The sequence below is a fragment of the Sarcophilus harrisii genome, chromosome 6 (genome assembly GCF_902635505.1).
Source record: "Sarcophilus harrisii chromosome 6, mSarHar1.11, whole genome shotgun sequence".
In the NCBI taxonomy this organism is placed as follows: Eukaryota; Metazoa; Chordata; class Mammalia; order Dasyuromorphia; family Dasyuridae; genus Sarcophilus; species Sarcophilus harrisii.
In genome coordinates, this window is record NC_045431.1 from 236,080,603 (window position 1) to 236,106,529 (window position 25,927).

At 53.1% G+C, this 25,927-nt stretch overlaps 1 protein-coding gene across 1 annotated transcript in view; it reads left to right on the top strand.

Annotated features, from left to right (window-relative positions):
• Positions 1 to 1,934: 1,934 nt before the first annotated feature.
• SLC22A18 (solute carrier family 22 member 18) overlaps positions 1,935 to 25,927 on the top strand; it is a 49,327-nt gene continuing 25,334 nt past the window's right edge. The window contains exons 1-5 of the mRNA XM_031942542.1: positions 1,935 to 2,070; positions 3,428 to 4,263; positions 6,300 to 6,397; positions 7,086 to 7,231; positions 16,320 to 16,452. Coding sequence (XP_031798402.1) covers positions 4,120 to 4,263; positions 6,300 to 6,397; positions 7,086 to 7,231; positions 16,320 to 16,452 — 521 coding nt within the window. The 5' untranslated portion in view covers positions 1,935 to 2,070; positions 3,428 to 4,119. The remainder of the gene's footprint in view (positions 2,071 to 3,427; positions 4,264 to 6,299; positions 6,398 to 7,085; positions 7,232 to 16,319; positions 16,453 to 25,927) is intronic.

Here is a 25,927-nt window from a genome sequence, read left to right on the forward strand (position 1 = left end):
ATTGTTGGTGGAGTTGTGAACTAATCCAATGAAGAACCGATCCAAACATTCTGAAGAACAATTTGGAAGTGGGCCCAAAAGGCCCTTTGACCCAGCAATAACGCTACTGGGAATGTATCCCAAAGGTCAAAGGAAAAGGAAAAGGACCCATATGGGCAAAAATATTAGTAGCAGCTCTTTTATGGTGGCAGAATTAGAAACTGAGGGAATGGCCATCCACTGGGGAATGGCTGAACATGATTGTGAGGGAATACGAAGTTCTGAGAAATGATGAGGGGGATCGTTTGACTAGAAAATGGCAAGACCTTGAAACTGATGCAAAGTGAAGCATGAAGAGTGGAGAGATATAGCAACGGCAGCGTTGTAATGCTGATCCTCGGGGAAAGGAAGATTATCTGTTACTCTTACCAATATAATGATCCAAAACCATTCCCGGGCTGCCCACCTGCAGGGAAGTAGAATTTTCTGACTTTCTTTATTCTTCTTGCTTTTTTTGGAAATGTGATTCATATGGATTTTGCATGATTGTACAGAATCATTGATATCATATATAGAATCATGAATATCTCAGGGAGGGGGGGAGTGTGAGGAAGGGACTGAATTTGGAAACCCGAAATCTGAAAAAAATGCTAGAACATAAAATAAAACCGCTTTTTCCTTAAAGAGGCTGCTTGGACGATGATTTCAGAAAGGCCCGGAGAGACTGACAGGAACTGATGCTGGGGGAAATGAGCAGGGCCAGGAGATCCTTATACACTTCGACAACGAGACTATATGATGACCAATTCTGATGGACGTGGCCCTTCAACAATGAGATGAACCAAATCAGCTCCAATGGAGCAGTAATGAACTGAACCAGCTACGCCCAGAGAAAGAACTCTGGGAAATGACTAGGAACCACTACATAGAATTCCCGATCCCTCTATGTTTGTCCGCCTGCATTTTGGATTTCCTTCGCAGGCTAATTGTACACTATTTCAGAATCCGATTCTTTCTGTGCAGCAAAATAACTGTTTGGACACGTATACGTATATTGTATTTGACTTCGACTTTAACATATTTAACATGTATTGGTCAACCTGCTATCTGGGGGAGGGGATGGGGGGAAGGAGGGAAAAGTTGGCACAAAAGGTTTGGCAATGGTCAATGCCGTAAAGTTACCCAGGCATAGAACTTATAAATAAAAAGCTATAATAAAAAATACATAAAAATAAAGAGGCAGCTTGGATTCCTGCAAATGTGACCAATGTCCATCCTGGAAGCTTCAGGCGTGGGAGCCCAGGGCAGTGGTGGTCACCGGAGGCCGCAGGGTCAGCCGAAGCCCCCAGCTGACTGCTGGGCCTCAAAGCGGTTTCTTACTCAGTCGAGGAGCTTACTTTCATTTTCTTTCTGAAGCAATTGGGCTTAAGTGACCCAGCTAGGCAGTGTTAAGTGTCTGAGGCCAGATTTGAACTCGGACCTTCAGGACTTCAGGGCTGGTGCTCTATCCACTGTATCCCCTTCGCTGCCCCGATGAGTTTACTTTTGAATTAATGCACACTGGCCGCCCCATTGAAAGGAAATGATAATAAATGATTCCAGAGTGAGCACTCATTAAGCACCTTCTGTGTGCCCCCTTCCGTCTCTGTATCCTCCCTGGGCACAATGACAGCACAGTGTAAACACATCCACTGGAAATGCCCTGGAGCCGAACCGGATTGAACTGGAGCTCCAAGGACGCCGGGGCCTCCGGGCCTCACAGCCTGGTCTGTCCGGGGGCTGGGAGGGGCAGTGGCCCTGAGAGACGGCCCTCACTGCGGGGGGCGGGGGGGGGGGAGGAGCCTCCTCTGGCCCTGAGCTCGGGCTGGGCCAGCTCTCGGGGGTGAGTCATGGGGCCCAAACTGGTGCAGCAGCTTGGCGAGGTCTCCCCCCACCCGCAGGATTCAGGAAGTCACCCGGGCCACGTGCTCAGGTTTCAGGCGGGCACTAGGAGCTCGGGCTTCCTGCTGGGGCGTCTCAGAGGCGCCCGGGGCCTCCTCCCGCAGTCAGGGAGAGCCGGGGCAGCCGACTGGGGACTCCGGAGCGGCCCAGGTGTGTAGAGCCCAGGCGGGCCGGCCCTGCCCCCCCAGGGTCCTTTAGCCCCCCCCCCTTGGAAACTGGGAGGCTCCGCTGGGCACGGGGGTCTCCCCGGGGGGGACCCACAGGCGGGGTGTTGGAACTCCAGCGGGAGTTGGGGGAGCGGGGAGGAGGGGGGCGCTAAGCCTTCCTCCGGGCTCCCTGGTTTAGGGGAGCGGAGGCCGGCTTTGAGGCAGAGCCCAGCTTGAGTAGCTAAGTGACCTGGCCAAGACTGGGCCTCAGTTTCCCCTCTGTAAAATGAGGCGGCCTCCGAGCTGCCCTCTGCTCAAGAGCCCCTGAGATGCCCGGACAGTAGCAGCGCCCGTGTCTGGTGATCAGCCAATAAAAGCTCCCTTGAGGGGGGGGGGTCCCTGAGGCAGTCACGGGGAGGGGGGGAGGGGACCCACTGGGTTGGGGCCTCCAGGCAGCTGCTGAGCCGGGATCTCAGGGTCCCCCCCCACACACTCAGTTTAGGGAATGATGCTCAGAAAGGAGAAGTGCTTGGGGGCTGAGCCTTGGACTCCCAGCCTCCGGCTCCTCCAGGACCCGCACTGTGGCGGCCCTCAGCGGCCTGACGGGAAAGGTGCAGCCCCTGCCCAGAGACCCTGGGGGGGGGGGGGGCGCGGCTGCCTCCGCAGGCAGCCTCTCCCCCCCCATTTTGTAGGATGTGCTGCTGAGACTTTGATAACCAGCTCCAGCGGCATTCAGTGCCTTCATTTTCTCTTACGCCTTAAAAATGAGAAGGGGAGACCCGGGGTGGGGGTGGGGGTGGGGGGGTCAAGAAACAGCCCCTGCCGGTTCCCTGGCATGAGCCACACCCACACCCACACACCCTGCACACACTCACACACACTCACACATACACATACCCTGCACACACACACACACACACCCTGCACACACACACTGCACACCCCTGGACACACACTCATACACACACATACCCTACACTCGTCCTACCCAATCCCCGGGTGTGTATCCTCTCGGCTGCCAAAGGATGAGCTCAGCAGACCCCTGGGCCACCAGAGCGGGGATGCTGAGGTGCGGGCCCCCTTGTGTTGGGGGAGGGGCCCCAGGCAGGGTTCCCAGCAAACAATGAGCCCGGGCTTGCTCAGCCGCTCCCCACCGAGCCTCAGTTTCCACATCTGGAAAATGGCCCTTGTGGCCTCTGGGGACTGGGGGAAATAGCGGCGGGGGGCCGGCCGAGGGACACTCTTGGGGCAGGAGGGGAGCTCGGGTAGCCGGCTCCTCGCTCTGGCCCAGCCGCTGGTGTGGGGGCGGGGTGAGCCTGCAGATCTGCGCTAATGAGTAACAGGAATCCCTCCTCCCGCAGGGACAAAGTCTGGGGGACGCGGCGATAAAAGCCTTGAACTTGGCCTGTGACTTGCACCACCGGGGCCGGCTACGGAAAGCAGCCCCAGAAGCCTCCGAGGAGCCCGATGGGAAACTCCCCAAGGACACGCTGACCCAAGGAGCCCGGCACTAAGGGGAAGGAGCGCCCCGAGAACCACCCCCCTCCTTTGGACAGATCGGGAAACTGAGGCTCCGAGGGGCGAGTGACTGCCTCGGTAGCCTCACGGGCAAAGCCAGGCCTTCGGCGATCAGTCAGTCAGTCAACAAGCGTTTATTAAGCTCCAGGGCGCGCCAAGCCCCGAGCTGAGGGCTAAAGATACAAGTACCAAGTAAAAAGGCTCACGTCGGGGCTCACGTCGGGGAGGGCGCCCTGGGGCCCCGGGGCAAAGCCCCCTCCACGGACGGCCCCTCCCCCGGCCCGGGGCGTCCTTACCTCGCGACTCGCCCCGTTTCGGACCCTGCTTGGGGCTACGGGCCGTCTCAGAGACCGGAGCCGGGGCTGCCTCGGGCAGCTTCGGGGGAGCAGCGGCCGGAGCGGGCTCGGGGGCTGCGTCCCCTCCCTCCGGAGCCCCGCCCAGCCCAGGGTCCAGCCCCGCCCCGGGACTTTGGCACCGGCTGTCCCCCCCGCCCCCCCTCCCCAGGCTCAGCAGCCGGGAGCGCGGCCAGGCCGGGATGCAGCACGGCGCCCCGCTCCGCGCGGGGAGGGCCCCCCCGGCCCCTCCCGGGGAGCCCGGCCGCCGGCTGGTGCTCGGGGTCACCTACCTGCTGACGGCGCTCGAGCTCACCTGCCTCTTCATGCAGTTCTCCATTATGCCGGTGAGTGGTCTTGGGGGGCGGGGCCTCCCAGTCGGGAGCGGGGGGGCTGGGTGCGGCCCAAGGGCAGAGCTTGAGCTGCTGTGGGGGTGGGGGGAGGGCTTCCCCTCCGGGCCTCCATTTGTTCATCTGTAAAATGGACACAAAGGTCTCCTAGGCGCTACCCGGCCCCAGGGCGCCCTCCAAGCTCTGCCGGGGGCTCCCCTGCACAGGCCCGCTGGACAGGACAGGAAACCTCAGTTTCTGCCGGGAATTGGCTGTGTGAGCTTGGACAAGTCACATTCCGAGTCTCTGTTTCCTCACCTGTAAAAAGGGGATCCTGGTGCCCTCAGGTTGTGACAAGCGCCAAGGGAGAGAGGGCCCTGGAAGGACTTTGTGGACCGTGGGCTCCTCCTCCTCCTCCTGCCCCGCCCATCAAGGGGCTCAGGTCCAACCCTTTGATCTGAGGCCAGAGAGGGCAGGAGGGGGGGGGGGGGAAGAAAGTCCCCCAGAAAGTGGCAGGACCGGCTCGGGTGTCGGGGGCTCCTGCTCCCAGTGGCACCAGGGGGAGAGGGAGGACTGGCCAGCAGTGGCTTCGGGGTCCAGGGCATGGGGACCCAGAGGGGGGTCTGGGCTGGGGCCCCTGAGCCCGGGCTCCTCTGCTTGGCTCCCCCAGTCCTGGTCAGCACTTTTCCCCAGGGCAGTCCTGGCTGAGTGACCTTAGACAGGTCCTTGGATAAGCCCCGGGCTTGGACTTACTGGGAGTTAGGGTTAGAGTCGGGAGCTGCCCCAGGCCGGAGCCTAGCACTGTGCCGGGCTCTGGGGACGCTGATGGAGCCCCCTGACGTTGTCTGCCTTCCAGAGCCCCCGGGCCGCGGAGCCGGCACCCAGGGCAGCAGCAGCTGCAGGTCACAGGGAAGGTCGGCAGGTCCTACGGGGGCTCCTGGGCTTCCCCACTGCCCCACACAGCCTCGTGTAAAACGGTTTCCGGGTCCCTCTCTCCTAAGGCCGCAGCTTGTCAAGCCCCAGCGTCTGCCTTCTTTGTCCTCATTCCCATACTGCCCATGGAGTCCTGCAGCCCAAGGGGCTGGGACACCCAGGGATTGGGCCATGCAGGGGCTAAGCCACCCAAGGGCTGGGACACCCAGAGGCTGGGACACCCAGGGGCTGGGGCACAAAGGGCCTGGGGCACTCAGGGGCCGGGACACCCAGGGGCTAGGCCACCGAGGCGCCCCCCAGTACCCTCTACAGGGCCATCCCTGGGGCACTGGGGCAGCCTCTCCCCCTCCCCGGAGACAGCCCAAGCCTTCCCCTCTTTCCCCCTCCCCTCCCTGAGGCTGCCCACAGTGGGCTCCCTCCCCGCCCGGGGCCATTTATCACCCCATCTTCCCCCTTTCCTACCCTCTCGTCCCCAACGCCAGCCTCTAGCACCCTTGGGAGGCTGCTACCCTTGGTTCCTCCCATCCTCTGCCCCCATCTCCTCCATTCTAAAACCCAAAGGCAAACTTCAGCACTACTGGGGCTTTTGTGTTCCTTCTCCCCTCTCCTTCCCTCCCCTTCTTCCTCTCCTCCTCCTTCCATTCCTCTCTATCTTTGTCTCTCCATCTCTTTCTCTGTGTCTCTGTCTCTTTCTATCTCTTTGTCTCTGTTTCTCTGTGTCTGTTCGTCTGTCTCTGTGTCTCTGTGTCTCTGTGTCTCTTTGTCTCTGTCTGTCTGTTTCTGTCTCTCTCTGTCTCTGTCTCTGTGTTTCTTTGTCTCTGTCTCTGTGTCTGTTCATGTCTCTGTCTCTGACTCTTTATCTCGGTCTCTCTGTGTCTTTGTCTCTGTGTGTTTGTCTCTCTGTCTCTGTCTCTCTGTCTCTCTGTGTCTCTTTGTCTCTCTCCCCCCTCTGCCTGGGATCACTCCCCATGTCTGTGCCTCAGTTTCCTTATCTGTAGAAGAGGATTCTGGCCAGTCTTTCTCCGAGGTCATTGGGGTAGCCGCCTAAGAGAAGGGACGAGGAAGCCCCTCTAGGCCTGGTCCCCACAGACAGTGAGAGGCTGTTGTTTTCTGGGTTTCAGTATCTGGTGAAGAACCTGGGCCTGGACTCCGTGGGCTTTGGCTACCTGCAGACCATCTTTGGGGTTCTCCAGCTCCTGGGAGGCCCCATTTTTGGCAGGTAATGTAATCTTCCCCCCAAGGTAGGGGAGCCCTTGGCCTGCCTCCCCTGAGAAGAGAGAGCCCCAGAATCTGGGGGACAGCGGGGAGAGGGGGTATCTCTGAACTAATGCGATAGATGTAAGTTCCTCATTTCAGCTGAGGGGAATTTGCTGGGTGACCTGGGCAAGTGACCACATTTCTTCTCTGGGCCACATTTCCCCTGCCTGTAAAAGGGTGGGATTAGACACAATTAGTTCTGAGCGGTCTCCTTGTTCTGCCTTCTAGGGCTCTAAGTCTGACCTTCTCCTCCCTGAAGATTTGGGGGTGACAGGAGGGTTATACCACAGGCAGACTAAGGCAAATGGAAAGGAATCAGCCAGCTACTCCTCCCCCTTCCTCCTCCTCCTCTTCTCTCTCCTCCTTCCCCTTTCTGTCTCCTCTCCACCCTCTTTCTCCTCCCCTTCTTTCTCCTTCCCTATGCCTTCCCCCTCCTTTCTTGTGAGGTCACTTTACTGTTCTGGATCTTGGTCAAAAGACAGGCCTAGGTGCTTCCTAAGTCTCTCGACTCCTCTGGGATCTTGGTCCCCCACATCCTGGGGCAGACCTGGCCCAAAGCAGCCCTGAAGCCAAGGTGCTCCTCACAAGAATAGGTGTGAGGGCAGAGGATCTCTTGGGCCTGCTCCCCTTATCTCTGCATCTCCTCCCAGGTTTGCTGACCAGTGGGGAGCCCGGGCAGCCCTGACTCTCTCCTTTGTGGCCGGTTCTGGGCTCTACCTGCTTCTCTCCCTCGCCACTAATGTGCCTCTCCTTGTGGCATCCCGGATCCCAGCTCTGTTCATGCATGTGCTCCCAGGTACTGGGTCCCCTGATGTCCTGGGCAGGGGGTGTGGAGGGATAGGATGTCAGGTCCCTAAGTCCTATGGCCCGGTCTTGGAAACTGGGGGAGAGGCCCGGGCAGAGAAAGGCCGGAGAGGAAGAGCAGGCTTTGACAGGGGGAGGCTGGAGAAGGAAAGCAGGCTTTGGCAGGGCCCCCTCCTTCCTTTGGATCCCCTAGATCCTTTTCTGTCTTGGCCAGCTAGAAGGAACCTGGTCCCTGGGCCGGGAAGAGTTGTGCCCAGATCCCATTCCACCCTGTGCTACTGGGTGGCCGTCACAGATGGCTTTGCCCTATTTTGGGCGCCATTCCTTCTTGTAGAGAACAAGAGTCTAGTCTGTGGCCCAGGCCATCAGGACGCTTCACCAAAGCTCCTTCGGGTGTCGAGCCCTGCATTGGGGGTACAACCGCTCCGGCCTTCCAGTGGCTCACAGCTGACAGGGTGTGCCAAAAGCATGACCTGTGTGTGATCATGCCCACAGTGTGACCTGCCTGCTGGGTGCAGAGAACCCAGAATTCCCCCTCACACGAGACTGAGTTCCCAGGGGGCAGCATGAGCCCACAGAATTCTGGGGAGTCTGGCAGGCCAGCAGGTACTATGGGCATGGTCCAAGGGAGATTACATAAATAAATAGAGAATGTGTACCTGGTACTAAATAAAGGCATTGGTGAGGAAGAAACTAGGGTGAAGAGATCTTTAAAAGCCTCGCACTGGGAGTGACATTTGACCTGGGCTTCAGAAAGAAAAGAAGAAAGAAAAAAAAAAGAAAGGAAGAAAGAGAGAGAGAGAGAGAGAGAGAGAGAGAGAGAGAGAGAGAGAGAGAGAACAAGAAAGAAAAAAAGAAAAAAAGAAAAGAGTGACCGGGAATGCTATTTATGTGATAACAACATTGTGAAGACAAAGCACTTTGAAAGACTTAGAGACTCTGATCAATGCAATTGTCCACCACAATTCTGGAAGACCTATGATGAAGCTTGCTGCCCACCTCCTGAGAGACAGGGGATGGACTCAGGATAGTTTGGGAACACTGTCAACTGAGGCATTTTTTTTTAGGTGCAGTTTTTCTTTTCTTTTTTCCTTTTTAAATGGGGAGGGAAGGAGAGAAAAGAAATGCTTTTTGGTTTTTAAAAATAAGTTAAAATGAAAGAATTCAGTGAAAGAAATAGTAAAACCCTGCAATTATGATGTGAGAGAAGAATAATAGATTGAGTATAAAAAAAATACACACTCCTCTCACCAACTTATTCTTCTCTATAGAGAATGGGTGGGGATCAAAGAAAGGGAAAAGTATAAGAGAATTGGTGGAAGGAAATACAAAATTAACATCACATGATTGTCATTAGGATCAACTCACCCATAAAACTAAAGGAGACAGCAGAACGGAGTAGAAAGAAGAATCTAACAATAGTTGTTTATAAGAAGCACATATGAAACCTAAAGGTTTACAGATTAAAATAATGAGCGAAAGCAAAATCTATTATTGTTCAGAGAAACTGAAAAAAGAGAGAGAAATAAAAAAGCGAGGGAAACAATCATAGTTTCACATAAGGCAATAACAAAAATAGACTTGAATAAAAAAGATAAAGAGGGACCCTACATTATGCTGGAAAGTATTATAGATGCTGAATTACCATTACTATTTAAATAGACAGTAAAACTAGAGAAGTGGTCAGCATCCTCAGATGTATCCCTTTCAGACTTAGACAAGTCTAACAAATGCTATAAAAGAAACCAAGAAGGGTGAAGATTAGAGAGAAAATTTAAGATCAGAAAAAGACCATATGTGAAAAGAATCTTCACTATGGTGCACACAAGAATAAAAAAGTAAGCACATATGGCAGTTAAGAGATCATTGGAGAGAATAATTTTATTTGAATAACAAAATCTGAGGCCAGATTACAAAGGCTTGAGGAAATAAAGTGGGGGGGAGGGGGCAAGTAAGACATGCAGTTTTTTTTTATAAGAGTTTGACTGAGAAAAGGAGAATTGTTTGAAAATTATTTAAGGGATCATAAGGTCATGAGGGTTTTAAAAATGGGGAAGACAGGGGTGTATTTTAAAGCTGGGAAAGAGCCAGTAGATATAGTGACAGAGATAACAAATGAGAAATACACAGGCACACACAGAGACAGAGAGTCATAGGAAACAAAGAAAGAAAGAGAGGAATGGAGGGAGGTTGGGAGAGAGGGAGGGAGAATAATGATAGAGGCAATCTGTTAGAGAAGATAAGGAGAAATGAGACCAAGGATAAATGTACAGGAGTTTGCTTTGTCTAGGAGAAAGTCTAGTCTTCTTTAGAGAATGGAATAAAAGAGGAAACAAGGAAAGATGGTGTCAAATCAGGGTGGTTTCAAGGTTTTGAAGACAGGAAAGGAGAAGGAGCTTGTGGTGAATGGTTTCTATTTCCTCAGTGACTCTCCCAAGAGAGTAGAGATAAGTGAGAGATGTGAGAGCCTGGAAGAAAGCAGAGAAAATGTAGAACAGTTGTTGAGGAGAGCAGGAGAGTGAAGCAGTAATGGAGGAGAAGGAGGATTGCCTTGCTGCAGTGAGGACCCGGTTTAAGTAAGATACCATGAATTTGTAGTGGCCCCAGTCAACACAATTCATAACTTCTTCCAATTCTGCTCAGCAACATGTGAATAGGAGCAGAGGAGATGGGTGGTGGGGGCAATGAAGGCAAAACAGGGGTAAAGGTCTGGGAGAGGATTGGAAGGTGGAGGAATTAGAAGAGGGACCAAAAGGATATTTCAGAGAGATATAGGGAGACGTCACATGATAGGGATGACTTTCTAACCCTAAATCTGTAATCCTGTGGTAGAAAACAAGTCAACAAATACTTACAATATCCAACTCTATCCTGGCTAGACTGCAGAGGAGACTGAGGGGGAATATTTCTGTCCTAAGGGAGCACCTGGTCTGACAAAGCAGGAGGAGCAGATCCAGGCTTCTGCTCCGGAGAAGAAGCAGTTCCCAGCTCTGACTTTGGGGACCTAAAGCTTTAGGGGAGACAGGAGATAGATCCAGGCTCTCTCTCCTAGGCTCTGGATCCAGAGAACTTATCATTTAAAGAGAGGAGAAATACTCTCAAGCCCTGGTCTCAAGGAACTTCTAATCTGCTAGGCAAGCTTGAAATGGAGCCACGGTGGTGGAATAAGGGAGCAACTTGCCTGAGCTAAATTCACTTCCAAATAATATAAAATAAGATTTTTTTTTCTGGCCACTGCTTTATAGTTTTAGATCTGGTACAGCTAGGTCTCCTTCATTTGATTTTGTTTTCATTAGTTCCCTTGAAATTCTTAACCTTTTGTTCTTCCAGATGAATTTTGTTGTCATTTTTCCTAAGTCAGTAAAATAGTTTCTTGGGAGTTTGATTGGTATAGCACTAAATAAATAGATTAGTTTAGATAGTATTGTCATCTTCATCCATCCGAGAGCACTTAATATTTTTCCAGTTGTTTAGATCTGCCTTTATTTGTGTGGAAAGTGGTTTGTAGTTTTGCTCATATAGTTCCTGACTTTCCCTTGGCAGATAGATTCCCAAATATTTGTAAAATAATATTTTAAGATGAATTCTGGAGCAGCAGAACCAGCAAAAAGGTGGGATGAAGCACTTTTCCAGCCCAACACAATTTAGGAGGTCATTCAAGTAAAGGGGGAGCTCAGTCCAGCGCAGGCAGTGTCTGGCCATGACAGGAACAAGATCCTGTGGTTCAGCATAAGTCAGCGATGGAGGCCCCATGCTGCCAGTGCAGCAGTTCATTAGTGTTTCAAGCCAGCCTTGAAGTCTCAAGTTCTTGGCTTTCCCGTGCCCAGACTTTGTGACCCAAGTGCAGCAGGTGAGTGACCAGAGCAACATACCAAGGGCCAGGCCCTAGCCCCTGGCACAAGAAGCTTGAGACAATGCCCTCCCAAGACCAGGAGCAGACTTCAACTTTAAAATTAGCCAAAAAAACCCCAAAAACCTGACCATAGAAAGTTATTATGGTGACAGGGAAGATCGAAACCCTAAATCAGACAAGAAAAACAATGTCAAAATGCCCAAAGCAAATCCTCAAAGAAAAATATGGATTCTTCTCACAGGCTCCCCAAATCCTCATGGATATGTTCAAAAAAGATTTAAAAATCAAATATGAAAGGTAAAATAAAAATTGGAGAGGAATTAGAGTAATAAAAAAGGGTTGACAGCTTGATAAAGAAACCACGAAAAAAACAATGGAAAAAAAAGTGTACAAAAATGGACTTGGACCATTTAGAATTGGTCAAATGGAAAGAGAGGTACAAAAGCTCACTGAAGAAAATAATTACTGAAAAATTACGATTGAGCAAGTGGGAATTAAAAACTCCATGACACCTCAAGAATCAATTACACAACTCAAAAGTATGATAAATAGAAGAAAATAGAAAATATCTCATTGGAAAAATAACTGATATAGAAAATAGATCCAGGAAAGATAATTTAAAAATTACTGGCCCACCTGAAAGCCATTATTTAAAAAAAAAAGTATAGACATCACATTTTAAGAAATTATTGAGGAAAATTGCCTTGATATGTTCTTTCCAGGGGTTAAATAAAATTGAAAGAATCCACCAATCATTTCCTAAAAGAGATCCTAAAATAAAAATTCCCAGGAATATTATAACCAAATTCCAGACTTCCCAGGTCAAGGCAAAAAAAAAAAAAAAAATACCACAAGCAGCCAGGAAGAAATAATTCAAAGATCATAGGCCCAAGGTCAGGATTACACAGGATTTAGCAACTTCTATATTAAAGGACCAGGAGGTTTGGAATATGATATTCCAGAAGGCAGAGGAGATAAGATTACAAGCAAGAATGACCTATCTATCAAAACTCAGCAAAATTCTTCAGGAGAAAAAAAAGTAATGTTTAATAAAATAGAGGACTTTTAAACATTCCTGATAAAAAGACCACAGCTGAGCAGAAATTTTGATTTTCAAATTCAAGACCCAAGAGAAGCATAAAAAGATCAGCAAGAAAGATAAAACAGTTTAACAGCTTATATTTTTACATGGGAAGCTTTTTTTCTTTTAAGTTTTTAAGAACTATTAGGGCAATTAAAGGGAACAGACATAGAGGGGGCAGATATAAGTTGGGCTTTAATGGGATGATACCCCTCCAAAAAAATTAAGGGTGAGAAAGAGAATTGCACAGGGAGAAGAGGGAAGGAAGAATAGAATGGGATAAATTATCTCACATGAATAAGCACGAAAGGTGGTGTATAGTGAGGGGGGGAAATGGGGGAGGATTGTCTGAACCTTACTGGCATTGGAATTGGTCCAAAGAAGGAATAACATCAGTCGGTATAGAAATATATCTTACCCTATAAGGAAGAAGGAAATGAGGAGCAAAAGCAAAGGGAGGGCAGATTAGGGGAAATAGTGCTCAGAAGCAAAGTACCAGGGAGGAGGGATAGGATGAAAGGAGAGAGAGAGGAAGAGGATAAACAGTAGGAAAATGGGATGGAGAGAAATACACAGAAAGCATAACTGTGAGTGTGAATGGGCTGAACTTACTCATAAAACATAAATAGAGAGCAGAATGGATTAAAAATCTGATTTGTGTTTACAAGAAACACGTCTGAAGCAGGAAGACATGCACAGAGTAAAGGTAAAAGGCTGGTACCAAATCTATTATGCTTCAAAATTTAAAAAATAAAATAAAATAAAGCCGGATAGCAATCACGAGCCGACAAAGCAAAAGCAAAAAATAGATCTAATTAAAAGAGATGAGGAGGAAAGTGCATTTTACTAAAAAGATGCCATAGACAATGAGTATCGATCCTAACCATATATGCTCCAAATGGTATAACATTCAGATTTTTAAAGAAGTTAAATAAGTTATAGAGGAAATAGACCATAAAACTACACTAGTAGGAAGGCTTAACTTGCCCTTCTTAAAACTAGATAAATCTAAATATATATATTTATATAAATATAAATATAAATATTATATATCACTACATATAAATATATTATACAATATAAATAAGAAAGTAGTTAAGGAAGTGAATACAATTTTATAAAAGTTAAACAAGATAGATGTATGGAGACAATGAATGGGAATAGAAAAGAATAGACCCTTTTCTTGGTGGTACACGGCATCTTCACAAAAAGTGCCCAACTGTTATCATGTTAATCATTAAAACGCTTTGGTATTGGCTGACAAATAGATTAGTGAATGAATGGAACAGATTAGAAAAACAAGTCACAATGGTAAATGACCATAATAATCTGGTATTTGATAAACCCAAAGATTTCAGCTTTGGGGATAAGAAATGACTATTTGACAGAAACTGCTGGGAAAACTGGAAAACTATATGGTAGAAACTAGACAGAGACCAACATCTTGTATTATATACCAAGAAAAGGTCAAAATAGGTACATAATTCCAACATAAAGCATGATACCATAAGCAAGAAATAGTTTACTGTCAGATCTGTGGATAAGGGAAGAATGTACAACTAAACCAGATACATTACAAAATATAAAATGGATAGTTTTGATTACAATAAATTTTACAAGGTTTTAAACAAACAAAATCAATGTAACCAAGATTAGAAGGAAAGCAGAAAGCTGGGGAACAATTTTGACTATTTCTGATAAAAGCCTCATTTCTCAAATAGATAGAGAATTGAGTCACATTTGCAAGAATACAAGCCATGCTTGTACCAGTTGACAAATAGTCAAAGGCTATGAACAGGCAGCTTTCAGATGAAGACATCAAAGCTATCTACAGGCAGAGGCAAAAATGTTCTAGAGCTCTAGAAAACCTGGATAGCTTTGAAAACAAATGTGACATTTATTATATAGATTTTCGTGCAATGTAAATTTATTGTTTTATACTGAATCTTCTATTTTGTTCTACTGTGTACATGGCGATGATTTTTTTCTCATTTTGTATTTAAGTTTACATTTTTTGAAATTGTTTAAACAATAAATAAGTAAAAACAAAGATTTAAAAAATAAAGAAAAATGCTCTTAGTCACTATTGATGAAAAAGATGCAAATAAAAACAATTCTGAGGTACTAGCTCATACCTATCAGATTGGCTAATATGACAGAAAAGGAAAATGAGAAATGCTGGAGGGGATGTGGGAACAGTGGGACATTACCGCACTGTAAGTGGAAGTGTGAACCATTCTGCAGAGGGATTTGGAACCACGCCCAAAGGGCTATCAAACTGTCCCTACCCTTTGATCTAAGCTCAAGAAGTTCTAGATCTATATGTATCCTTTGATCCAGAAATACATCTGGATCCCAAAAAGAGTTTTTAAAAGTGGAAGGGAGTTCATATTTATTTCTATTTCTTTATAGCAGCTCTTTTTATGGTGGCAGAGAATTTGAAATTGAGGGCATGTCCCTCACGTGGGGAATGACTGGTATTATGGTATATCATTGCAATGGGATGCTATCGTGCCCTAAGAAAAGATGAGCCGACTGATCTCGGAAAAACCTGGGAAGACTTACAGGGACTGATGCAGAGTAAAGTGACAGAACCGGGAGAACACCGTGCGCAGCAACAGCAAAATTGTACAATTAACAAGGGCCGATGACTTAGCTCAAGACAAGCCAAAGGCTTTGTGATGAAAAATGCTCTTGAAAGATATTTGTGGGGCCTGAATGCAGATGGAAACAGATTTGTTTTCACTGCCTTTATTTTTATCAGGGGATTTTTGAGTCTTCTTCTTTCACAATATGACTCATACGGAAATAGATCTTGCATGATTACACATGAACAACTGATACCAAGTTGTTTACTATCCCAGGGAGGGGGGAGATGAGGGAGGGAGGGAGAAAAGTGGAAACTCAAAATCGAATCTTTAAAATTGTCTTTACATGTGGCTGGAAAATGAACGTTTATATATGTGCGTGTGGAGCATATATGTGGTTGTGTGTGTGTATACGTACATGAAAGATTGGACTGATCCTGAAACAACCAATCAGCCAATCATTTATGAAGTGCCTACTATGTGCCAGGCGCAGGGATGCCAGGAAAGTCAGAAGGTGCTGTGGGAGCCAGAGAAAGTCGGAAAAGTGGGGGGGGGAGGGCATTGAGCCTGGTTCCCATGAGCACCGAGGAAGGGCAGACATTCCAGGCTGTGGGAGCAGACTGGACTCTGCAGCCTCCTGCCCATCCAGGACAGACCAGGCCCTTCATCCCGGGGGCTCAGTTTCCCCCTCTGTAAAAGAAACGGGGGTGGGTCCTGGGATCCTAGGAAGCTCACATTTAGGCAGCTCTGAGGCTGCCTGTCCAGGAGGGAGCTGAGGCCCCAAAGGGGAAGAGATGAGATACAGAGCATGGACTGTCCTCCAGAGCCAGACCTCAGAGTCCCAGACTCCTCACCCCCGGGGCCATACTTCTCAACCTGTCAATAAGGAAACTGAGGCACCAGGATCAAAGGCCCTCGGGGGTCAGGGTTGGATTTGAACCCTTGCCGATGGCTCCTCTGATGCTCCAACCACCAGCCCAGGGCTCCTCTGACTCCAGAGCGGCTCCTTCCAGGACTCTGTAGCTCCTGAGCCCATGGTCCTAGGGATGTAGTGAGGAGGAGACAGTGAGGCAAGGCAGGGCAAGGTCAGATGGGGGCAGGCCTTGAGTGCCACATACATTTGAACCATATTCCTTCGCCAAGAGGAGAGCCACTGAAGACTTTGGGGGGACGGTGGTGATGTGGTCAGAGCTGCCATTAGAAATATGGATCAGAGACAGGGCCAGGCAGAGAGGAGGGGTGCAGTGAGAGGGGCACACACACAGCTAAAGCTGGAAGAGGTGCAGAGGCCACGCTGTCCTACCCACTTTACAGACAGGCAAACTGAGGCATAGGAAGCCCGAGTAATTTGCCCAAGACGAATCCCCAGAGCCAGGAATGACCTTGGGTGGTGGTTGTGGGAAAGGAAGGGGGGACTTGAGAATGTCCAGGGCGTGGGGACCGGGAGGGTGCAGACCAACCAGGATGGGAGGGATGCTGGTCCCGGAGGAGGGGCAGCCCACACTCCCCTGGGGCCTGGCCTGGAGGTGGCCCTTACTTTTGTCTCCCGTTCTCCCAGGGGCCCAGATGGTCATCACAGACCTGACCCCCCCAGCAGATCGCCCGGGAGCCCTGGGGAAGCTGGGCCTGTGCTTTGGAGTGGGAGTCATCCTGGGCTCCCTGCTTGGCGGGACCATGAGCACCAAGTTTGGGTGAGTGACCAGATGCCCGGTGGGCTGGACGTTGTCCTGGGCAGCTCCGGGGGGCTGGCTGGGCTGGGCTCCCGGGGGAGGAGGCGCCGCTGGCCAAGGGGCCCAGCCAGGGAATATGCAGCAGGAGCCCCTCATTAGGGGCGGGGAGACAGAACAGACAGGGGGCTGGCCCGCAGTCAGGAAGCCCCTTCCTAGGATGGTGGGCTGCTCGTGGCTTTTTGCGCCTCGGTTTCCCCAGCTGTAAGTCAGGGCGGTATCTGCAGTACCAGGCCCACAAGGCCATGAGGGGCTTGGACAGAAAATCAATAGCAAGGAGGTTGGGCTGTCTAGAACTTAGCCCACATTGAGTAAGAGTAATGGGCCTTGAGCCTGGGAAATTGGGGGGTGACTGATTGTGAAGGGCTTTGTTTGGGGTCCAGAACTGAATCCCTCTGCGATCTAGAGCTTTTCTCCAGCACCGTCCCTGCAGATTTCTAGAAAGCTGAATCGGCTAAGGGAAAGAGCCCTGGCTTTGAGGTGCCTCAGTTTCCTCATCTGTAAAATCTGAATATTATCGCCCAAACCTCAGGGGAGTGTGTGAGAAAACCAAAGGCTACGGAGTGAAGGTGAGGGCTTCATAAATGGTAACATGTACCAGAGACTTATGTTGCATCACCATGAATAAAATTACCTCCCCTCTCTCTACCTCAGTTTCCTCCATTTAAAATGGGGATAAAGCCTGCCAAGTTTTCGGTACCTTCAAGACTTTATGTGAGACTCAAATGAAACACTGCGCATGAAAATGGTTTCCCGGGTGTGATCTAGGCCAGATTATTTGCCGTCTTGAGGGAGGGAGGGAGGGAAGGGGAGAGAAAAATCTGAAACCCCCAAATCTTATAAAAATGAATATTGAAAAAAGCGCTTTTTCGTGCTGTTGCTGTTAGGGCCTATCCACGACCTTACCCCCACCCTGACTGACCGACCTTCCCGGGGCAGGGAGAAATGTCCCTGAGCTCTTAAAGACCCCATGGGGCGCCCGAGCTCGGCCCGGCCCTCTTAAACTGGCAGGGCTGACCCAGGACCAATCTCCCGTAGGGGAGAAGGTCAATCACCTCATTAAGGGTTGAACTTTTCAACCACAAGCCATAAAGGGGTAGATTGAGCTGAAGCTAAATACTCTTGGGTTTCCCAAAGCCCAGTGGAGGCTCCTGGGAACAAAACTGGTGGGAGCTGATCCACGGGCTGGCCACCAGGTGGCACTAGACCGTCTCCCATGCCGCTTGGCTCCTTGGGGCTTGTCCGGAGTGCTGAGGTCCTGGCTGACCCCTGGGGCCCTTTGCTCCCTGCATGATGGCGCCAACCAGTCCCGCGGTTCAGCCTTCCATGAGCCTCTTTGTCAGATGGAGACAAGATGACCCGCCCTTCCTGTCCCAGGAGCCTTTGATGAAGACCAAATTCCATCACTTATCTAAAGACCCTGGATTCAAATCCTGCCACTGTGTGACCTTGGACATCCACGCAATCTCTGGGGGCCTCAGTTTAAGTTAGGGCTCTGTGAGAAATGACCTCTGAACTCCTTGTATATGGTCATGTGACTAGAGGAACATCCAGAGTTCTATTGGAAAGGACACTGGTCCTACTGGCCTGTACGACTGTTGTCCCCAGTTTTTAAATGACGTCACTACACTAGCGTCGAGTTATGGTGTCCAACTGTAGCCGAGCTCGGACACAAAGAGTCTATGAACATCAGGGGCATCTCTAACAGCGCATTTTGCATTTCCTTTGGGCTAATTCTCTTTGCTCACAGAGCCCAGCCCCTTCTCTGAGGAGCCGTGCTGGGCGGTCCTGGGGCTCCCCCACTATAGTATTGTTTCTAAAGTTCTTAAGAGAGTCATTGCATTGTGTTTTTTCCCAACTCCACTTCCCAGAGTTGTTTTGTAAGGTGCGATCTCGAGCATGGCCACCATCATCATCGGGGTCACTTCTGCTCCCCTTCTGAGCCTTCCTTCTCGACGGAGCTCAGACAAATCTGACATCAAATTCTGACCCTGATCGTGTCTTTCTAGGTATTCAGTAGATGTTAAATGTTTGTGCCCTGCACTGCTTTGTTGCCCAATGTTTGCTTAAACTATCTTGATCGCTCGCTGGGTCCAGATTCCTTAGGGATAGGGATTTCCATCATTTCTGCTGGTGACGGCCTCGGCCATCTCTGTGTGACCAACCTCCTGTATCTCTAAAGAAATCCTCATGACTCAGCCGTGTTCAGTGGTTCTTGGTCAAAGGGTGTTAGGTTTCCTATGGATATTGCCTATGGAGGACCTTTGGGGTCTACTCTTGGATCTTAGTCCTTTCCCAGAATCCCCTTGAATGTAAACCAAAGGCTACGGATAAGTGCAGTGGTGTGGACATATGGTGGGCCACCCTCAGGAGAAAGGATCATGAGTTTAGGGCCTAGCAGAACCTAATGTTTAAATGTTCTCCTTGAAAAATGTTCTTGGCTATTGAAATAAAACGTGTTATTTTCTTGTTCTTGACTTTCCGAAAGTGATCTAACCCAATCCTACTTACACCCCCTTCCTGCTCTGGCTCCAGAAGCTCCAGAAGCTCCCTAGTGCCCTCGGATCAGAGTCTGTTTCAGACAGTCTGGGACTGTTTCCCAGTCATATCTTTTTGTTCTCCTTTTTGTTCTCCTCAAGCGTTGTACCATCCAGCCCAACTGGGCTTTTCTAAGTTCTTCACACAAAATGCTCCATCTCCAGTCTCAGTGCCTTTGCCCAGAATGGGCACCTGACCCTTCTCACTTCATCCTTTGAGAATCTCTCAGCTCCTTCAAAGCTCAGCTGAGGAGCCACCTTGGACTTAACTATTTCCTGCTTCCACAAGCTGCCGGGCTCCCCTAAGAGACTTTCTATTTGATCTGCATTTTATTTGCACTTAAACACCAATGGGGGTCTCCTGTGAAAGAACGGCGGCTCCTTGAAGGCGGAGATTTTCCATCTTGTGTCCCTGGGCTTAACAGAGACCCTGCCACAGTCATGTTCCAGTGCTTGGGGCTTGCTAATGGCATTTCTCATTATTTCTCTTAAATAGAGAAGTTCTCCATGGAGACCTCAGGTCCTCCAGCCTTTGTGTCGTAGTCGGGTCTAATACATGAATGTACCATGAGCACAGGTTTGTGGTCATCAATAAAGGCATTTTGTTATTACTTCTACCATCATCATGGAGTGCAGGGATTCTCTCCTGATGGAGTCTACAGCTGGAAAAAGCTCCTTGGACAGACTGCTTCCCGTTAGTTTTTTTTATTTAATGGCTAAAATAATGACTTTTTTGAATTGAAAAACGTGGTGGGATGTGAGGTTGACTTGGGCAGGCTCCCGAATTTTCTAGGAGAATTCTAGAAGCAGCTGCCATGATGAAAATGCTCGGTCTCTCATCCCCTTCCTTCCTGGTCCTCATTGTAGTCCCTTGAATGGCCGCATTTGGAGAGTTCTCTGTTCCAAGGCCATTATGGGTATTCCGTACGGCAACGCCTCCGAAAGGCGCGGTTGCGACATTTTCATGGCCGGGGGATGTCGCAGCTGGAGATTGTGGACGAGCGTTTTATCTGTGATCAGAGAAAATTGTTTTTGGTTGAATTCTCAAAACCCGTTTGGGGTCTGTGACTGTAACTCGGGGATTTGTCGGCCATCGGCCTCCTCCTCATCCTCGTCACCATCATCGTTGTCGCAGAATCATTGTAACAATTGCTCTTTTCCTCTTGCTTGGGTCAAGTTGGCCCTTGGACGAGCACAGTGTCAATTCTCCTCGACACGCCCACCTCCAGCACCGCCTTGGCCCCAGTAACACTTAGGCAATCAAAGGAGATGCAGACTAGAGCCTTGCAAGCCTCCCCATGCTGAGGGAAGTGGGGCTCTTCTTACTAGATGGAGGAGGGATGGAGAGAGGGGGGATGAAGGGGTGGAGAGAAGGAGGAATGTGTGGATAAAGGGAGAGATGGATTGAAGGGGGATGGATGGAAGGAGGGAGAGATGGACAGAGAAAGGGATGGAGGGATGGAGGGAGGGAGGGAGGGATGGAGAGAGGGATAGGTGGATGGATGAATGTCTGAAGGGAGGGGGGATGGATGTTGTGGATGGGTGAGTGATCAGGGATTGACGGATCAGGGAGGGACAGTTCCTAGGAACACCAGACTTGCCACTAGAGGGCAGCACCGGCCTGCGAGCTGTCCGGCCTCCAGCCCAGGGCTCAGGACTGTGGTCCCCACCCCTCAGTCTGGCTCCTGACTTCTCCCCGCCAGCAGCAGCCCCCGCGAAGCTCTGATGGCCTCTTTTCCTTCTCACAAGGAGGGGAGAGCTCAGCTCTGGGAAGTGCCCTTTCTAACGCTCGCACCAGGGTTTCCAGCAGGGGCTGTATCTCAGGGCAGAGGGGGGGGGGGGGGGGGGGGGGGGGGGGGGAGGAAGCCCTATGGGCCGGGAAGCTCTAAGAGCAGCCCCGCCTTGTCTCCCCTGTGCTGGGCCCTGGCAGAAGCCCCTGGTTTCTCCATCAATGAGCAGACAGAGAGGCTTTTTCTGCCCTGCAATGAGGGTATGGATAAGGTATGGGACGGGGGGGGCCCGTGATCTTGGTACTAGATCAGCTTTGCTGCCCTCTGGTCCTTCCCCTTCTTGTGGGGGGGGGGGGGTAGCTGGGGCCTGGTCTGGCCAGTGACTTGTCCAAGATCTCTAGGATAGTAAGGGATTTCTGTTTAATCCTCTGGGTGTTTAAAACCTCTACTCTGTGCCAGACATTGAGCTCAGGGCTCTGACCCCAGAGCTCTCCAGCTTCCTCCCCTTCCAGCTCTGCCCCCAGGCCCAGTCAGAGCTCATGGCTGGCCCATCACTGGCCATCACTGGCCCCCGGCTCCAGGTCCTTCTCTGGCCGGATCAGGAGCTTCGGCACATGCTCGGTGCCCCCTGCCCCCACCCACTCCCACAGCCAGACTGATGTCAGAGGGAAGGCATTCTCCTGCCCACTCGACATTTCTCCCAGCTGACAGTGCCCCCCTGACCCCCGCCGGCGTCCCTGCCCCAGCCCGTGTGGAGGAGGCCCCATGTTTCCTCTCAGCTGGGGCATGGGGTGGGGGGGCCTGGGAAGGCAGCTTTCTGGCCCCCCCAGCCCCCCAGGCAGAGAGCCCAAGGGCACCGGCCTCGGCCTCCTCCTCAGCAGCCTCCCTGCCACCAGTGCCCTGGGCCACTGCCCAGGGAAAGGCTCTGCCCCGGGGTCAGAAATGTTGTCTCCGGTGCTTGCCCGGCCCAGCCCGAGGGGTCCAAGGGGCTTCTGGGAATTCGGTTTCCAAGGCTGTTGGCTCTTTTGAATGAACCATGAGAAACAGCCATAGTACCTTTAAGGCAGCTCCTCTCCCGCCCTGGTGAGCAAAGGTCCGGGGGGTGTTTTCTTATGGCCCCTTGGGGCCCCTGGGGATGAATCGGGTCTCCCCGCTCTGAGGCAGCCCCTGTGCCCGGGGAGCCCCTTCTTGGTGGGGAGGGCAGCAGCCCCGACTGGCTCCCGGCCCTGGGACCCCCTCCCACCAGCTTCCTGGGCACAGAGGCCATCGGAGCCTCTGTAAAGCTCCCACTTAGGAAGCCGGCACCCAGCACCTGGAGGGGAGAGAGGGCCTGGCCCGTGGGGAGAGCTGGGCCGGACGCTTCGGGTTACACTGGACCAGAGCAGGGCTGTTAGGTCAGGGGAGGGGGGGCTGGTGAGCAAGCCGGGCCCTGCCCTGAGAGCCGGGGCGCCTGGGCCAGGGGAGGGCCGGGGCAGCTCCAAGCTTGGCTCCTTCCTTCCCGTGAGGCTGGTACAAGTTCCCTCCCACTGCAGACCTCGGCTTTCCCCTTTGTGAAATGGGGCTGAGGCTGGGCGGCCACAGGCAGCTCAGAATCTCCCCCTTCAGTGCCCTCCCCACTGCCATAGGCCAGCCTTGGCTCCCCAGTTCCTAGAGTGGGCATCTGGGGGGCCGGAGCCCCTTCTGGAGGAGCCCTTTCCGGGAGGCCGGAGAGCACGCTCAGCCTCAGTGGGAGGACCAGGGTCAGGGAACGGCTTTCTCCTCTTGGATGGAGGCAGTTTCCTCAGATGTCACTTTCAAAGCCATTGTTCAGCCCCCAGGAAATCCGGTCCCCGCCCCTCCCAGCCCCCCCTTCCCATACCCCCCTCCCTCTCACATTTAGACTTCAAAGCAGCTCAGAGGAGGAGGGGGGGGGGGCTCTAGAGAGCTGGAGGCTGGGGCTCTGTGGCCTGGGACCCAAGTCATTTTTCTGTATCATTGCCAGGGCGCCCCCCCCACCTGGTCTCTGGCCAGTCTGGCCCTCCCTGGAGGTCGGGGGACTCTAGAAAAGGGTGATTTGGGGGGCCCTGAATGGCCCCCCATCTGGGGGAGCCTGCCCAGAGCCCTCCCTGCAGCCCCGACCCGCTCCTTTGGCCTCCCTCCCACGGGTGCTGAGCGGACAGTTCCGCGGCCTTGGAGCCCCGGGGCGGAGGGGTGGGGGGGGGGGGAGGGGCGCTTCGGCCCCCCCGCCGCCCCCCCCCCCCCCCCCCCCCCCCCCGGACGTCCCGCCCCGCCGCGCCCAGGCCCCGCGGACTTTCTGGGCCTCCCAAAGCGGGCCTGGACCTCGGCCCCGGGCTCGGCGCCAGCCCCGGCTCCCGCCCCTCCCCCAGCGGAAGGGCCGATAAGGAGAAGCGGCTCATTCACAAATTCCCAGGTGCATTTTCATTCATGCCGGAGGCGGCGGGGGATGGGCGGGGCCGCGTGAGTCACAGTGAATGGGAGGCGCCGGGCCAGCCTTACCCGCCGTGCCAGCCGTGCCCTGCGCGCCCCCCCCCCCTGCCGGCCCACCTGCTCCGCTCACCAGCCTCCCTCGCGCTGCCTTCTGGGTCTTTGCTCTGCCCCCTAAAGGGCGCCTCCTTCCCTCCGCCCCCCCCCCCTTGGCAGTCCGAGGCTCTGCCCTGAGGGGCGAGGACTGAGGGATCCCCCTCCTCATTTACAGGGGAAGGGGCCAGTGCCGGGCTCCTCAGCTTCCCCATCTGGGAAATGGGGCCCGGGGTAGGAGCGGATCACTTCTGAGGTGTCACTCAGAGCCCCACAGGACGGCAGGTGAAGGAATGATGGAGGAAACACCTGCTGCTTCTGGGCCCGCCCCGCCCGCCTTTGTCTGAGACCCGGCCCTGGGGGGGGGGGGGGGGCAGCCTCACCAGCCCTGACAATGGGGCCTTCAGACTGCGCCCCCCCCCCACCAGCAGTTCCGACTCAGGGACCAAGTCGGGCCCTCCCCCCACGACGGGCAGGGGCCGCCCTCCAGCCCCTCCCTCACCCCTGCCCTCCCTGGGCATCTCCCTCCCAGCCGGCATTTCTGCAGCACGTGAAGGTTTGCAGAGAGCTTTTAAAGGGGTCACACAGAGGAAACTGAGGCAGACAGCTGGCAGCTGCCTCCTCCCTCATCACCGCCCCCCAAAGGGGGGACCCGGAACTGACCCATGTTCCACCTGCAATGTGTGACCACATGACCCCGGAAGCCTCTTCCTTCTCTCACCCATGAAGTGACCCATTTTACAGCTAGAACCACTGAGCCCCAGGGCAGGCCTGGCCCCCACCCACAGCCCCCGTCCATGCTGGGAGGAGAACTTGGGGGGCTGGGGCGCACCTGGAGGAGGAGGCCGGGAGGCTGGCAGGGCCCGGTGTCTGCAGGCTGGCACACCCTGTCATTCCTGCCCGGCTGGAAAGGTCAGCTGTCAGTGGGGCCTCGAGGCTTCCGGGCGGGCAGACAGAGCCAGGAGCTCACACCGGGCCCTCAGCCCACCCAGGCCCCAGCAGCAGGGGGAGGGAGGGCAGACTTGGCCCCAGCCTGTCCTGGGAGGAGGAGGAAGGAGGAGGGGGGAGGGAGGAGGAGAGAGGGAAGAGGGGAAGGGAGGAGGGGGAGGGAGGAGGCAGGAGCACTTCCCAGCCTCTGTCCCCACCCCACCTCTGCATCCACAAGATTCAGGCTGAATGTCAAGGCCGGACTGGGGCTGACACTCAGGCTTTTAAACCAGGAGGGAGGGGAGGGTCCCCCCGGGGGGGGGGGCATCCCTGGATGGCCTGTCATGAGTCCTAAAGTCCCATCTTCCAGCCTGGGAAACTGAGGCTTAGAGAAGCCAGGAAGATCTAGACCCAGGTCTGGCCAGCAAATTCCTCCTGGGCCATTTCCTCCAGTCCCAGGCTTGGGGCCAGGCAGAGGGGGAGGGGGAGAGAAGGGCCTCAGTTTCCCCATCTGTAAAAGGAGCCGGTAGCCCATCCTTTCCCTCCCTCTCAGGCCGCTCCGGAGACCAGAGAGAACGAAAGGGGGCGTGCTCCTTCCCACCCAAAGGGAGGGGGTCACTCTGGGTGTGACTAAATCCTCACTCCCCCTAAATAAGCCTTTCTCCTCCCCCCTCCCCCCACACCTGGGAAGTCATTCCCCCTGGAACCAGAAGCGGTTCATTCAGCTTCTGTGTCCCGGCCCAGGGGCCCCCGGGAAGCTGGGGGAGCTCGGGGCCCCCGCAGGTGCCCGGATCAGGGCGGGGCGCCGCCACCCGAGGAGCAGAAAGGGAGGCCGCCCCGGGCCAAGGTAAATCTCACTCCCTTTACAGTTTGGCCCCGGGCTGGTTGGTCCCTGGCCCAGAGCAGGGAGAATCCCTGAGCCAATCAGAAAGCTCCAAGATCCCTGGATCCCAAAGGCTAGGGCTGCCCCCCAGGCTGTGCTGGGAAGCCCACCCCCCTCCTCCCCAGCCCGCCCCCCCTGCCCCCTCCCCATCCCTCCCCTCCCCCCTCCCCCAGCCCCCCACCTCTGGGCATCTGTGGGGGCTGGGTCCCTCTGGGGATGAGCTGGGGAGGGGCAAGCAGGCTCCTCGAGGCTCCTCGGAGAGGCCCAGACCCCGGAGACGGCTGAGGAAGAAAAAGCTTCTGGGAAGCCTTTTCCAGCAGGAAGTGGGAGGCTAGACCTGGAACTCGGGTCCTCTCTCTCCCAAGCGCCCCCCCCCCCCCCCCCCCCCCCCCCCCCCCGGCTTCCCGGGAAGGGAAGCTCCGAGCTGGGAATGGGCCAGAGGTCCCGGATGTGGACCCGCTCAGAGCCTTTCTCAGGGGCAGCCCCCACCCCGCGGCACCTCGAGGTCTTTACTTTCGGGTCTGGAGGAGCTTTGGGCAGCCCGGGCCCCCTGGGGAGCCTCCCTCCTTGGCCGGGGCCCCTCCCCCAGGCCCCCATTTGCACCCTAACAGCGGCTTGGAACTGGGAGGCTCATTTGCCTATTCCTGCCTGGCCTGTTTGCATGGGGGGGCCACGGCTGAGGGGGGGCTCCAGCTCCCCCAACAAGCCATCTCTTCCCCCCCCCCCCCTTTCTGCTCCTCGGGTGGCGGCGCCCCGCCCCCGCCCAGGAGGCAGAGGGCGGCCGTCCCCCTCCCCCAGGAGGCACATGGGAGTCTGGGGTTGGCCCAGGCCGGCCCCCCAGAACC